Source organism: Mobula birostris, chromosome 8 (genome assembly GCF_030028105.1).
Source record: "Mobula birostris isolate sMobBir1 chromosome 8, sMobBir1.hap1, whole genome shotgun sequence".
Taxonomy (NCBI): Eukaryota; Metazoa; Chordata; class Chondrichthyes; order Myliobatiformes; family Myliobatidae; genus Mobula; species Mobula birostris.
Genome location: NC_092377.1, coordinates 138,773,075 through 138,786,589, shown reverse-complemented (window position 1 = coordinate 138,786,589; position 13,515 = coordinate 138,773,075). Strand labels below are relative to the sequence as shown.

General features: G+C 51.1%; 1 protein-coding gene across 14 annotated transcripts in view; it reads left to right on the top strand.

The window, feature by feature from the left end:
* Positions 1 to 13,515, top strand: part of LOC140201781 (fibroblast growth factor receptor 1-like) — a 214,866-nt gene that overhangs the window by 173,881 nt on the left and 27,470 nt on the right. For 11 of the 14 annotated variants that reach the window (XM_072266459.1, XM_072266455.1, XM_072266451.1 and 8 more), the window contains 2 exons: positions 4,962 to 5,165; positions 7,834 to 7,978. In XM_072266459.1, coding sequence (XP_072122560.1) covers positions 4,962 to 5,165; positions 7,834 to 7,978 — 349 coding nt within the window. Of the gene's footprint in view, positions 1 to 129; positions 275 to 4,961; positions 5,166 to 7,832; positions 7,979 to 13,515 lie in introns of all 14 variants that reach the window. The other 3 variants (XM_072266456.1, XM_072266458.1, XM_072266457.1) reach the window with 3 other exon arrangements.

Sequence of the window (13,515 nt, the reverse complement as noted above, 5' to 3'; positions counted from 1 at the left end):
CTTAACTCAAAGCCCATGGACCTCACAAGGGGTGGGCCAATGAGACTAATAAAATGGTTTCTCTAGCTGCGTCTCTCCACAGTTCTCATCTGGTCTGCTTGTCCCGTTTGCTTCCGTTCTCTCTTCTAGACGGCTGGTGTTAATACAACGGATAAAGAAATGGAAGCTCTCTATTTACGGAATGTTACTTTTGAGGATGCAGGGCAGTATACGTGCTTGGCGGGTAATTCTATTGGGATTTCCCATCACTCTGCATGGTTGACAGTTCTTCAAGGTACATACTGCTCTTTTCTCTACTATTAACACTTCGAGCAAAAGCCCATGTTATCCACTGCTTCTAAAGAGGGAGCGGATCATTAAGAAAAAAAAATAAAACTTTTCTCAAAAAAAATTACTCGTTTTACCAGCCAGTCTGTGGCCTCTGTTTCCTGGTCGAAAGCCAGCACAGCACATCTGCTCCTTTACAAATTGAGTGCTCCCACAACTGGCCCAGTGTGTGCTGCTGTTTACTCTGCAGAACAGCTGCCCTCTGTGCATTACCTTGGCTTCTATCTGGAGATTTAAAAGACCAGTGACATTTCCAGGTGGTCATTTGGGTTCACTTCAGTCCACGGCCACTTCCTAAGTCAGTGGCGCTCCACTGAACACTGTGACATGCCCAAGGATTATGACTACAAATTGCAGGTCTTATCTTGCATTGTATGCAGAGCAGAGCTCTGCGGACACCAAGTATTTGCTTTGCTCACACTCCGCCTTTTAATTTGTCGTAGTCAGCTGCCTCCAGTATTTTGTGAATGTGATGTGAGGGACAGGGGTGTGACAGGTCAGGGCAAAAGCTCAATCAGTTAAACCCCGAGGTCCAGCCATCTGCCATCCAAGGGGCAGACCCACCTGTCTGTTGGGTGGGTGGCACTCACAGATCAAAGAATTCCCATCCATGTCTCAGTGCACTGACTATCAGATGTGGAGTGAACTAATATGCAAAGGTTTTGCCTTACTTTGAAAGAGGATATCCATTCAGCCCATCAGATGTCTCCTGGAGACCTGAGAGACTGCTGGAATCTGGAGCAAAAAAGCGACTGCTGGAGGAAAGCGATGGGTCAGGTAGCATCTCTGGAGATAAATGGAAAGGAAAGATGTTCTCAGAGCAAGATGTTGACTGTCCATTTCCCTCCACAGATGCTGCCTGACCTGCTGGAATTTCTCCAGCAGTTTGTTTCTTTGCTTCTGGATTCTTGTTGAACTTGTGTCACAGGCAGCTGTAAGGTTAATTTCCTGCCTCCATAACTGCTGGAGGCCGCAATGAAGGTTCAGGATTCTACCAACACAGTGTTAGACCAAACTAGGCTCAGACTTGAGGGTTAGTACATGAGGATCAGAAACTCTGAGGAAATGAAGCTTGAATAGGACTTGGTAGGCATCAGCCAGTTGAAGCTGTGTAGATTGGGCATCAGAGCCAGGGGATTGTAAAATACCCAACAGTTGAAAAGGTTCAGCTGTGTCACAGAAATTTTTATTTACCATGGTAGACTCCTACTTTGACAGGGTGAACTTCCAAAAGCCACATCAACTTCAATTAGAAGTCTCAGTCCCTTGCTAGTAGCCTGTTCCCAAGATGTACACCTTGGAAGCTTTCACAGGGACCAAACTGACCACATCTGCTGCCTTCAGCACCAGTGAATGAGCTCCTTGCTTCAAGAAGCAGTGTGCAGATTCCAAGACCAGCTAACTCGGTGCTCAATGGAGCCGGCAAGGGTAACTTGGCCCACGTGGAAGGTGGCTCAGTGTGCACAGCCGCTTGACTCCTGGACCAAGATATCGAAACCGTCCCAGTTAGCTTGCCTTGAAGTGCTTGTGGTTTTTGCTGGAAAAAAAAAGGAAGTAATAAATGCATTTTCTTTAATTTGTTGTGGGTTTTATTATGCATGATCTCTGTGCAAACTGACTTGCTTCCTGCAAAGCATACCCAATTCCCGGGCATGCCCGATTGATACCACTTCAGTCCTCTGTGCAAGTGGCGATCAATGGCACGTTGGCAAGGGCTGATAATTGGCAGCAGGGGGAAGCTGCCATGCAGGGTCCAGCATGGGCTAATCTTCCTCAATTATCAGCAGCGTCTGTCACACTTGCCGAACGTGAACCTCTCTGGGGTTAGGGAGGGGGTAGGCCTCTAACCTACAGGGTTCGCTTCACTTGGTATGTTCCAGGTCTGCTCGTTGCAACCTGAGCCGAGGCTTGAGAGGAGGGTGGGGGCAGGGGTGTTGGGGGTGGGGGTGGGTATTTGCATTTTGCACCGTGTTGTATTTTGAATCTTGCATATTCAGTGTGCTTCTTTGTTGAGAGCAACATTTTAAAATGTAGAATAGGAGTCTCTCACTGCAAAGGTCGATCTACAGGGTTGGACTCCTGCCTCCAGGTACCGTCGCCTATTTGTTCTCGCAGCTGAGTTATGATTATTCCTTTAAGAAGTAGAGATGCCACTCCCGCATCCTGGACCCCTTGGAAGTGAACTCTGCTCTTGGGCAGAGTCCTTCAGGTGTTGAGGCGATAATGGGCCACGCAGGGCACTGGGTTCCCACATGCGGAGTGCTGCTCCAGCTTGTGACCCTCTTGAGGGCCAGTGCACTCTGTTATTGCCACCCCGCCCCCCCGTGCCCAGTGCTTGCCAGCTCTTGGCTGGAGCCCAGATGCATTTTGCCACTTGCAGGGACTGCTGTCGGTCAAAGCCTTGGCAGCAATAACCTATGGGCCCTTTCTGCCACGGAGACAGATAGGCAAAGCGGTGACCATGTGGCCAGACTCTCAAAAGAGCTAAAGAGACAGCACCGTTAATCCCCGGTAACATCAGAAGATGTCACCACGTGGACAGAATGAAAGCACACCACCCCCACTTTGGAGATTGACCTCTGGTCCCTGATGTCCAACACCCCATGTTGTAGCATCGTCCTCTGCTGCTCTGGCCCGTTGATTTCAATGGGATGAGCCCTGGTGACAAAGGGCAACTCATGGATGCATCTGCACAACGTGTTTAGTGTCAGCTGCTCATAAATCTCAAAGCTTTCAAGTTTAGCAGGGACAGGGCGAGGAGGGGGACTGCAGAACTCGGCAAGTTTGAGCGGGGCTTCAGTCGGGACAAGAGGGAGGCTGAGTTAGAGGAGGAAGTGAGGAGCAAAATGGGCAATGGTGCGAGGCAGGACAAAATGGAGGATTAGAAGTAGTGGTTGAAATACCCAGCAGGTCCAGCAGCGCCTGTGGAGATGGAAGCAGTTTACGTTTCAGAGTGATGACTCCATCATGCAAGGATAAGTGAGAAATCAAACATACTGTAGAAAAGAAAGGTGAGGTGATGGCGAGGGTAAAGAGACGGAGAAGTTGGGGGAAGGACAGGAAGGTGTTCTGAGGGAGGGTGCTGGAGGCTGGTTGGTTCCATCCGATCTGAGTGGACGAGGAGGTGATGAAATGGGGGAGAGGAAGAGAGGGGAACTGTTGGAACTGCGAGATATGGAATGCAGCAGTCGCTGGAGGATGCTGGGAAAAATCAGTGGGCCGGGCAGAGGAACAGAGAAGGTTTGAAAGGAATGGGAATGGGGCACTTCTGGGACCAGGCAGGGTGCACCTCGGAATAAATGGTGAGGGAACCTGTTGCTTCAGCCTTCCTCAGAAAGTAACAAACCCCACCAACTCGCATAACCTGTCCAGCAGAGTGGAGACATACCTGACGCATCCTCCTCAAGAAGGCAGAAGGAGGGCTTTGCCTAGTCTGCAGGACCGATTCCTGGAGATTTAGTCCCTTCCCTAGATGTCTGTCACTGGCCAGCCAGCACATCCCTTCTCACCTGCAGGCCAGCTCACTGTTGGTGTTTGACCACCCGGGGGGTTCCCACTAGGGATCCCTCCCAGTCTGGCCCGACTATGACTTAAGCCGCTCAGCAATGTGGTCAGGACTCTGAAATGGCCCGGCAAGACTGTCAGTTAAGGGCAAGACAGTAAAAGCTGACATACACAGCTCCCTAAAGGAAGATTTGGTGGGGAGGAACTGTGGGTGGTGCTGGTTTTGGGCAAGGAGCGATTGGCCTAGATTCCCTGTTGTTCCTTTCTGCAAGAACGAGCACGTGCAAAGCCTCCTGCCTTTGCTGGCTTTGAGACAGATGAATGGGATAGTGCTTCACCTTGCCACAGGGGCACAAGGGAAGAAGATGAGAAATGTGACTGCTCAAACCTATTCTCTCATTCAGTTCCACCACATCTCTACCCTGCTGCATCAATCTCCATGATTCCCTTCATGTCTACAAGAGCAGAAAAACCAAGGTGGTTATTGCCCACTGCCGTTCCCATTACTGACCCATCCCTAATTGCCTCTGGAGGGTGAGCCAGCTGGCTGGACAGTTCCTGGCCCGTACTTTCGGGAGGCGAACGCTGGGCAGGGGGATCAGGAATATTTAAGTATATTTAAGGCAGAGATAAGATAGGTTCTTGATTAGCCAGGGCATCAAAGGGTATGGGGTGAAAGCAGGGGAATGGGGATGACTGGGAGAATTGGGTCAGCCCATGATTGAATGGCAGAGCAGACTCGATGGGCTGAATGGCCTGCTTCTGCTCCTATATCTTATGGTCTTATGGAATAACGGGAAGTGAAAGGCAATGGGAAGTTAAAGATCCCTTGGACTCGTCACATCACCCACCCCAATAAGACAGCCTGTCCGCGAGTCCCGTGAAATGGCATGTGTAAGGGGTGAGGGAGGGCGGGAGAAGAAGTGGACAGCAGTAGTGGGCTGATTGTCCATTGCAGCGAGCTCCCCTTCAGTCCTGCAAGCTTGCATTTGACGCATGCTGGTCTGCTATGTGACCGTCGCTCTCCCGCATTAAGACCTTGCAGCCGCGGTTGTCTTTTCTTGGTCTCCCTCTGTGTCCCCCTTCACTAAGTGAGCTCTTCTTCCCCACCGCCCCCCCCCCCCCACCAGAAACGGAGGAGAAGCCTTCCACTCTGTCGTCACCGGTCTACTTGGAGATTATCATCTACTGCACGGGGGCCTTCCTCACATCCTGCATGGTTGTGACGGCCATCGTCATCCGCATGAAGAGCACGGCCAAGAAGCCTGACTTCAACAGCCAGCTGGCCGTGCACAAACTGGCCAAGAGTATCCCGCTGCGCAGACAGGTAACAGAAAGTAAATAAAGAGTCCAAGAAATTTTTAAACCCTCCCCCCCCCTTCCTGTCCCCACTGAGCTAGCTTCCCAGCTGACCTGCTGTGTGGCCCCTACGGGTGGAATGGAGAGGTCTCGCCAGTTTAGCGAGCACCTTGGCGGGAGGCCCAGCTTGTCCCCAGGGGCTCTTTCTGGATGGAGCTGAGCCAGTGCCCAGAGCTGAGATCCCCGCAAGGCGCCAAGCAGGGACAAAAACTCCTGGGGCAGCTTCTGTGTGTGTGTGGTCTTGGCTGTGCCGATTGGGGTGGGTATCTCCCCTGCTCCTCCGGCCTTGCCAGGCGCTGAGTCCCGCTTCTGATGGTGGTGGGACGGACTTGGCCGCGGTGACTTCCACGGTCAAGCGGCTGTGACTGGGCTGTGCTGCTCGTTGGAATCGTGGAGTCGTGCGTCAGTGAGACGGGGCCCGTTGGCCCGTCCCATCCACAAGCTGTCTACGTGAGCTCGCCCCAGTTCCCTGCGTCTGTGTGGAATCCTGCAAGAGGACTCAGCAAGGAACCAGACTAGGGAGAGGCTTGGGTTGTGGGGGTGGTACGGGGCCGCCTGTACTGCTGAGTGGTGGGAGGTCTCGTGTGGAAACGCTGTCCGCAGGGTCACTGGCTGACCCCTGAGGGTTATTCCCCGCAGAGCGGCTGTTCCAGGAGCATCCGGTGGACTCCCTCTGTTACTGGTGAATGCAGCATTCGGTGGAGAGGAGGTAAGGAGCAAGGGAATCTCTCAGGGCCACACTTCTCTGTTGGACCTTGTGGAGACAAACCTGCTGTATCCCACTGTGCGCCCTCAGGCCCTCAGGGATCAGGATCCTCAGTGAGGGGCAGGATCCTCGTGGCTTGGTTGGCCCTTAGTGACTTAGTGCTGCACAATACCACACTGGACAAGCCCAAAACCAAGAGGGAATGGTCTCCCACTAACGGTGACACACGCAGCTCCCATCTGAGGTGTCAGATTTGGTCTACAGCGAAAGGCCGTTCGGCCCAACCTTTATCTACTGGTTTTTAATGAGTCTCTTCCAAGCAGTGTTCCCTCTAAGGTGTTTGCCACGCACACGTCTTTTGCTACTAGCACACAAAGCAATTGCACAAAGAAATTGTGTCGTGAGGGTGGACTTTAGGACCCGGGGGAGCCAGGGAGTTCGGGAGCCGCTGCCCACGGCTGCTGCTGAATCTGCAGTATTTCTGTCCCGTTAACACTCTAAAATTAATGGATCAATAATTCTCAAATCGCATTCATTTCACTCTCCGCAAATTTATATTTCGACTGTCTTACTCCTGACTCAAGATTCCCTCCATCCTCTTGCAGTGAAGGAGTCCATGGCCGTGTCCTTCAGCTAAATCTCCTCCACCCCGCTCTTTTACAAAAGTTTATTCAAACAGCAGAGCACTGTACAATAACCAGGCCTCCGTAAGTGCTTTATAGTTAAAAATATAAAATGTGGAGAGGAGCACAGACACCACCACCATTCCAGAACTTCGCCTTGCCATCCAGCTGCAGCCAGCCAGGGTGGGGGGTAGGGGTGGGAGAGTGGGATTCGCACTGTGACCCATCAACCTTCCTGACCTTGGCCTTCCCAGCGGGCGGCGTGCCGCAGTGTGAGCAATGATCACCCCAGCACTGAATCGGGAAGCGATCCGGATCGTGCGGGGATCCAGAGGAAGGAAGGGGGCTGCCAAAACCGCGGCCGATGGTGAGGGTCTCGGCGGTAGCATTAGTCCCTGAACACTCACAGCTAACCTATCCCGTGGCAGGCTGCTCATCCATCGCATAGACAGCACAGTAGCGTGGTGGTTAGCACAACGCTTCACAGTACCAGCGACCCAGGTTCAATTCCCACCACTGCCTGTAAAGGAGTTTGTACGTTCTCCCCGTGACCGCGTGGGTTTCCTCCAAGTGCTCCAGCTTCCTCCCACGGGCCAAAGACGTACTGGTTGGTAAATTAATTGGTCATTGTAAATTGTTCCGTGATTAGGCTAGGGTTAAGTGGGGGGCTTGCTGGGCAGCGCGTCTCCAAGGGCCTGTTCCACACTGTATCTCAATAAATAAATACATAAATGTACACTGAACACAGGCTGATGTCCGGGTGCGTATCTTACACTCACTTACTGGCAGAAGTCAAGTGTATGCACGTGCATGAATGTCATATATCATCCATGTACACATGCATCTCATGCATGACGTGCACACGTCACATACATGCATCTCTCACACGCACACACCTACGCCCTAATTCGTGGCACAAACATACAACAAGGACAGGCAGGTATAAGCTTAGCTGGAAGCCTCTGACACGCCCCCCTCCCCCCACGGATGGCGAGAAGACCCAACGATGCACGTAAGTGGACAGCCGACAAAAGCAGTGACCCCTGGGCCTGGTATCAGAGAGTGACGCAGCGACTTTGGGAATAAGTGAAAGGGGTGGCTGCAGAGGGGTGGGATCCTCCTCACGGCTGTCAAAGGGCAACCCTCCTGTCCCGAGGCTTTGTCCTGCTCTTTACCTTTGGCGGGGGGGGGGTTGTGGTGGGAGTGGCGTAGGGACTAAAGTTCTGAGCACCTGCTCCCTGGGCGCAGTCTGAGGTCAGAGGCCATTGCTGCAGACTCTAACCGCCATACCCTCTCACCTGCTGTCCCTACAGGTGTCCGTCGACTCCAGCTCCTCCATGCACTCAGGGGTCCTCCTGGTGCGGACCACCCGCCACTCCTCCAGTGGTACTCCCATGTTGGCTGGAGTCTCGGAGTATGAGCTGCCTGAGGACCCCCGCTGGGAGTTCCCCCGGGACAAGTGAGTACCTCAGGCGTTCGGTCCGTCGGTGTCCAGCGAGGCGGGTCAGTCAGCGTCCTTTCCGGGTCGGTCGGTCAGCGTCCATTGCTGGTCAGTGCCTGCGTCCTTTCAAACACGGACTGTTGGTTAGTGTCCAGCGAGGCGGGTCAGTCAGTGTCCTCTCAGAGTCGATCAGCCTCCATCGCTGGTCAGTGTCATTGCCTGTCAAAGCTGGTTGGTCTGGCGAGGATGGTCAGAATCAGCCAGTGACCGTCACGGCTGGTCAGTCAGTGGTTGTCCAGCAAGGCCGATCGTTGTCCCAAACCACAAGGCTGGGTTACTTGGTCAGCCTTGGCCTGTGGGGTGGGAGCACGAGTGCCAGCCTGACTTCTGTGCGGCACAGAGCGGCAGCGGGTAGAATCACATCCTCACTGCCAGAGACCTGGGTTCATTCCCAGCCTGGGACTGCTCATGTGGAGCGTGCATGTTACCCCTGTCACCATCTGGGTCTTCAGCAGTTTCTTTCCACTTTTCCAAAGACATGGGTTGGAATGTTAGTTGGCAGCTGTAGATTTTCTCTTAGTTTGACAGCAAAGATGTATTTGCAGGGCAACAGGGAAATAGAGGGGCCATTGGCTCCATGGCAGCCAGCATGAGCCCAGACAACTGAGTTGATCAAGGATAAGAAATCCTGGCGACACACATAAAAGTTGCTGGTGAACACAACCAGAAGGGTCCCGGCCCGAAACGTCGACTGTACCTCTTCCTAGAGATGCTGCTTGGCCTGCTGCGTTCACCAGCAACTTTCATGTGTGTTGCTTGAAATTCCAGCATCTGCAGATTTCCTCGTGTTTGTGTTAAGAAATCCTGGATTTTTTTTTGACTAAAATGTGTCTTTACAGCAGTGGTTCCTAACCTTTCTTATGGCATGGACCCCAGGTTAGGAACCCCAGCTTTTATGGTCTTAATACTGGAACTAAGCAAATTAAACTTTTTGTTGAAGAAGCAATTGCTGTTAGTCCATCAGTGAGAAAAAGTGATGATTCTGATCCTGTCAGATGTTGGTGATCCCAGCTTTTAACCCAAGATGGGACTGTGTGTAGGTGGCAGGGTGACTCTAGTCTGGGACGGGTTTGGAGGCTGGGGACTGGTGCACTGTTGGGGCAAACCCAGGTTTGGAGTTGGGGTAAGGCGTGAGCGTTCCCAAACTTTGTGACCAAAGGTGATGAGCTCCTTCCCGAGCACTGGCTCCTGTTTACAATGTGAACAGTGTGGCACAGTATTGTGTCTGGGGCTGTCCTGTGTTTACCAGAGTAGGGTTAAATGGAAACAGCCATGCTGCATTGACCGTGACACCTGAGGTTTGAGGAGAAACAGCTGATTTTCCTATGTAGTGGGTTATGTTTCTGAGCTTCTTGTTGTTGAGTGACTTTTGTTAGCTGTGAGGTGAATGAGGCCAATGGCCTTGTTTTGGGGGTTATTGATGGGTGCTGTGGGTGTTGGCAGCCAGTGCAAGGACCACAGTAGTCAGCAGCTATCTGTCTTGCCGAAGGGTTTCGGCCTGAAGCATCGACTGTACTACTTTCCATGGATGCTGCCTGGCATGCTGAGTTCCTCCAGCATTTTGTGTGTGTTGCTCAGATTTCCAGCATCTGTAGATTCTCTCTAGTTTGCACCTATCTGTCCACATAGCCAGCTGATAAAGAGAAATACTCTGCAAGTCAGGCAGCATCAATGGGAAGAGAAACTGTCACAGGACAGAGGCCTGTCTGGAAGTAATGCATTTAATTGGTGGTGATTGTAGGCAGAGAGATAAATGGTGAAAATATTGGGTGCTATTAAATGTACAACACATGGGGATGTGTTAAATGCAGGGTATATTGGGAGGGTGTTAAATGCAGGATGCATTGGGGGGTGTCAAATGCAGGGTATATTGGGAGGGTGTTAAATGCAGGGTGTATTGGGGGTAGCTAAATGCAGGGTATATTGGGAGGGTGTTAAATGCAGGATGCATTGGGGGGTGTCAAATGCAGGGTATATTGGGAGGGTGTTAAATGCAGGGTGTATTGGGGGTAGCTAAATGCAGGATGTATTGGGTGTCAAATGCAGGGTATATTGGGAGGATGTTAAATGCAGGGTATATTGGGAGGATGTTAAATGCAGGGTATATTGGGAGGGTGTTAAATGCAGGGTGTATTGGGAGGGTGTTAAATGCAGGATGTATTGGGAGGGTGTTAAATGCAGGGTGTATTGGGAGGGTGTTAAATGCAGGATGTATTGGGAGGGTGTTAAATGCAGGATGTATTGGGAGGGTGTTAAATGCAGGATGTATTGGGTGTCAAATGCAGGGTGTATTGGGGGTAGCTAAGTGCAGGGTATATTGGGAGGGTGTTAAATGCAGGGTGTATTGGGAGGGTGTTAAATGCAGGGTGTATTGGGAGGGTGTTAAATGCAGGATGTATTGGGAGGGTGTTAAATGCAGGATGTATTGGGTGTCAAATGCAGGGTGTATTGGGGGTAGCTAAGTGCAGGATATATTGGGAGGGTGTTAAATGCAGGGTGTATTGGGGGTAGCTAAATGCAGGGTATATTGGGTGTCAAATGCAGGATGTATTGGGTGTCAAATGCAGGGTATATTGGGAGGGTGTATTGGGGGGTAGCTAAGTGCAGGGTGTATTGGGAGGGTGTTAAATGCAGGATGTATTGGGTGTCAAATGCAGGGTGTATTGGGGGTAGCTAAGTGCAGGGTATATTGGGAGGGTGTTAAATGCAGGGTGTATTGGGGGTAGCTAAATGCAGGGTGTATTGGGAGGGTGTTAAATGCAGGGTGTATTGGGAGGGTGTTAAATGCAGGATGTATTGGGTGTCAAATGCAGGGTATATTGGGAGGATGTTAAATGCAGGGTGTATTGGGGGGTAGCTAAATGCAGGGTGTATTGGGAGGGTGTTAATGCAGGGTGTATTGGGTGTTAAATGCAGGATGTATTAAGTGTCAAATGTAGGGTGTATTGGGGTAGCTAAATGCAGGGTGTATTGGGAGGGTGTTAAATGCAGGATGTATTGGGTGTCAAATGTAGGGTGTATTGGGAGGGTGTTAAATGCAGGATGTATTGGGTGTCAAATGTAAGGTGTATTGGGGGTAGCTAAGTGCAGGGTATATTGGGAGGGTGTTAAATGCAGGGTGTATTGGGAGGGTGTTAAATGCAGGATGTATTGGGTGTTAAATGTAGGGTGCATTGGGGGTAGCTAAGTGCAGGGTATATTGGGAGGGTGTTAAATGCAGGGTGTATTGGGAGGGTGTTAAATGCAGGGTGTATTGGGAGGGTGTTAAATGCAGGATGTATTGGGTGTTAAATGCAGGATGTATTGGGTGTTAAATGTAGGGTGTATTGGGGGTAGCTAAATGTAGGGTGTATTGGGGGTAGCTAAATGTAGGGTGTATTGGGTGTCAAATGTAGGGTGTATTGGGTGTTAAATGCAGGATGTATTGGGTGTTAAATGTAGGGTGTATTGGGAGGGTGTTAAGTGCAGGGTGTATTGGGAGGGTGTTAAATGTAGGGTGTATTGGGTGTTAAATGCAGGGTGTATTGGGAGGGTGTTAAATGCAGGATGTATTGAGTGTTAAATGTAGGGTGTATTGGGAGGGTGTTAAGTGCAGGGTGTATTGGGAGGGTGTTAAGTGCAGGGTGTATTGGGAGGGTGTTAAGTGCAGGGTGTATTGGGAGGGTGTTAAGTGCAGGGTGTATTGGGTGTCAAATGTAGGGTGTATTGGGTGTTAAGTGCAGGGTGTATTGGGAGGGTGTTAAGTGCAGGGTGTATTGGGAGGGTGTTAAGTGCAGGGTGTATTGGGAGGGTGTTAAATGCAGGGTGTATTGGGGGTAGCTAAATGCAGGGTATATTGGGTGTCAAATGCAGGGTATATTGGGAGGGTGTTAAATGCAGGGTGTATTGGGGGTAGCTAAATGCAGGGTGTATTGGGAGGGTGTTAAATGCAGGATGTATTGGGTGTCAAACGTAGGGTGTATTGGGGGTAGCTAAATGCAGGATGTATTGGGTGTCAAATGCAGGATGTATTGGGTGTCAAATGCAGGGTATATTGGGAGGATGTTAAATGCAGGGTGTATTGGGGGGTAGCTAAATGCAGGGTGTATTGGGAGGGTGTTAAATGCAGGGTGTATTGGGTGTTAAATGTAGGGTGTATTGGGAGGGTGTTAAGTGCAGGGTGTATTGGGTGTCAAATGTAGGGTGTATTGGGTGTTAAGTGCAGGGTGTATTGGGAGGGTGTTAAATGCAGGGTGTATTGGGGGTAGCTAAATGCAGGATGTATGGCGCAGTGGCACAGTGACACAGTGACATCAGCGCTGGACTCCGGAGCGACGGTTCCCGAGTTCGAATCCAGGTCGGGCCGCTCCCGGGCACGCTTTCCATCCGTGCCGGGTTGAGTGTCGAGCTCGCAACTCAGCCTCATAAAAAAAAAACTGCGCTGTGAGAAGGGCGTGGGGGGGGGACCACTCACAGCATCTTTCCTCCAAGACAAGAAAAGTGGTCGCCGAGGCTCCGGTAGAATATGGCACACAAAAAAAAATGCAGGATGTATTGGGGTGTGTTAAATGCAGGATGTATTGGGGGTAGCTAAATTCAGGATGTAAATAACAGGAATTCTGCAGATGCTGGAAATTCAAGCAACACACATCAAAGTTGCTGGTGAACGCAGCAGGCCAGGCAGCATCTCCAGGAAGAGGTGCAGTCGACGTTTCAGGCCGAGACCCTTCGTCAGGACTAACTGAAGGAAGAGTTAGTAAAAGGGATTTGAAAGTGGGAGGGGGAGGGGGAGATCCAAAATGATAGGAGAAGACAGGAGGGGGAGGGATGGAGCCAAGAGCTGGACAGGTGATTGGCAAAAGGGATATGAGAGGATCATGGGACAGGAGGTCCGGGACGAAAGACAAGTGGAGGGGGACCCAGAGGATGGGCAAGGGGTATAGTCACAGGGACAGAGGGAGAAAAAGGAGAGAGATAGAAAGAATGTGTGTATAAAAATAAATAACAGATGGGGTACGAGGGGGAGGTGGGGCATTAGCAGAAGTTAGAGAAGTCGATGTTCATGCCATCAGGTTGGAGGCTACCCAGACGGAATATAAGGTGTTGTTCCTCCATCCTGAGTGTGGCTTCATCTTTACAGTAGAGGAGGCCGTGGATAGACATGTCAGAATGGGAATGGGATGTGGAATTAAAATGTGTGGCCACTGGGAGATCCTGCTTTCTCTGGCGGACAGAGCGTAGGTGTTCAGCAAAGCAGTATCCCAGTCTGCGTCGGGTCTCGCCAATATATAAAAGGCCACATCGGGAGCACCAGATGCAGTATATCAGCCCAGCCGACTCACAGGTGAAGTGTTGCCTCACCTGAAAGTACTGTTTTGGGGCCCTGAATGGTGGTAAGGGAGGAAGTGTAAGGGCATGTGTAGCACTTGTTCCGCTTACACGGATAAGTGCCAGGAGGGAGATCAGTGGGGAGGGATGGGGGGGACAAATGGACAAGGGAGTTGCGTAGGGATATC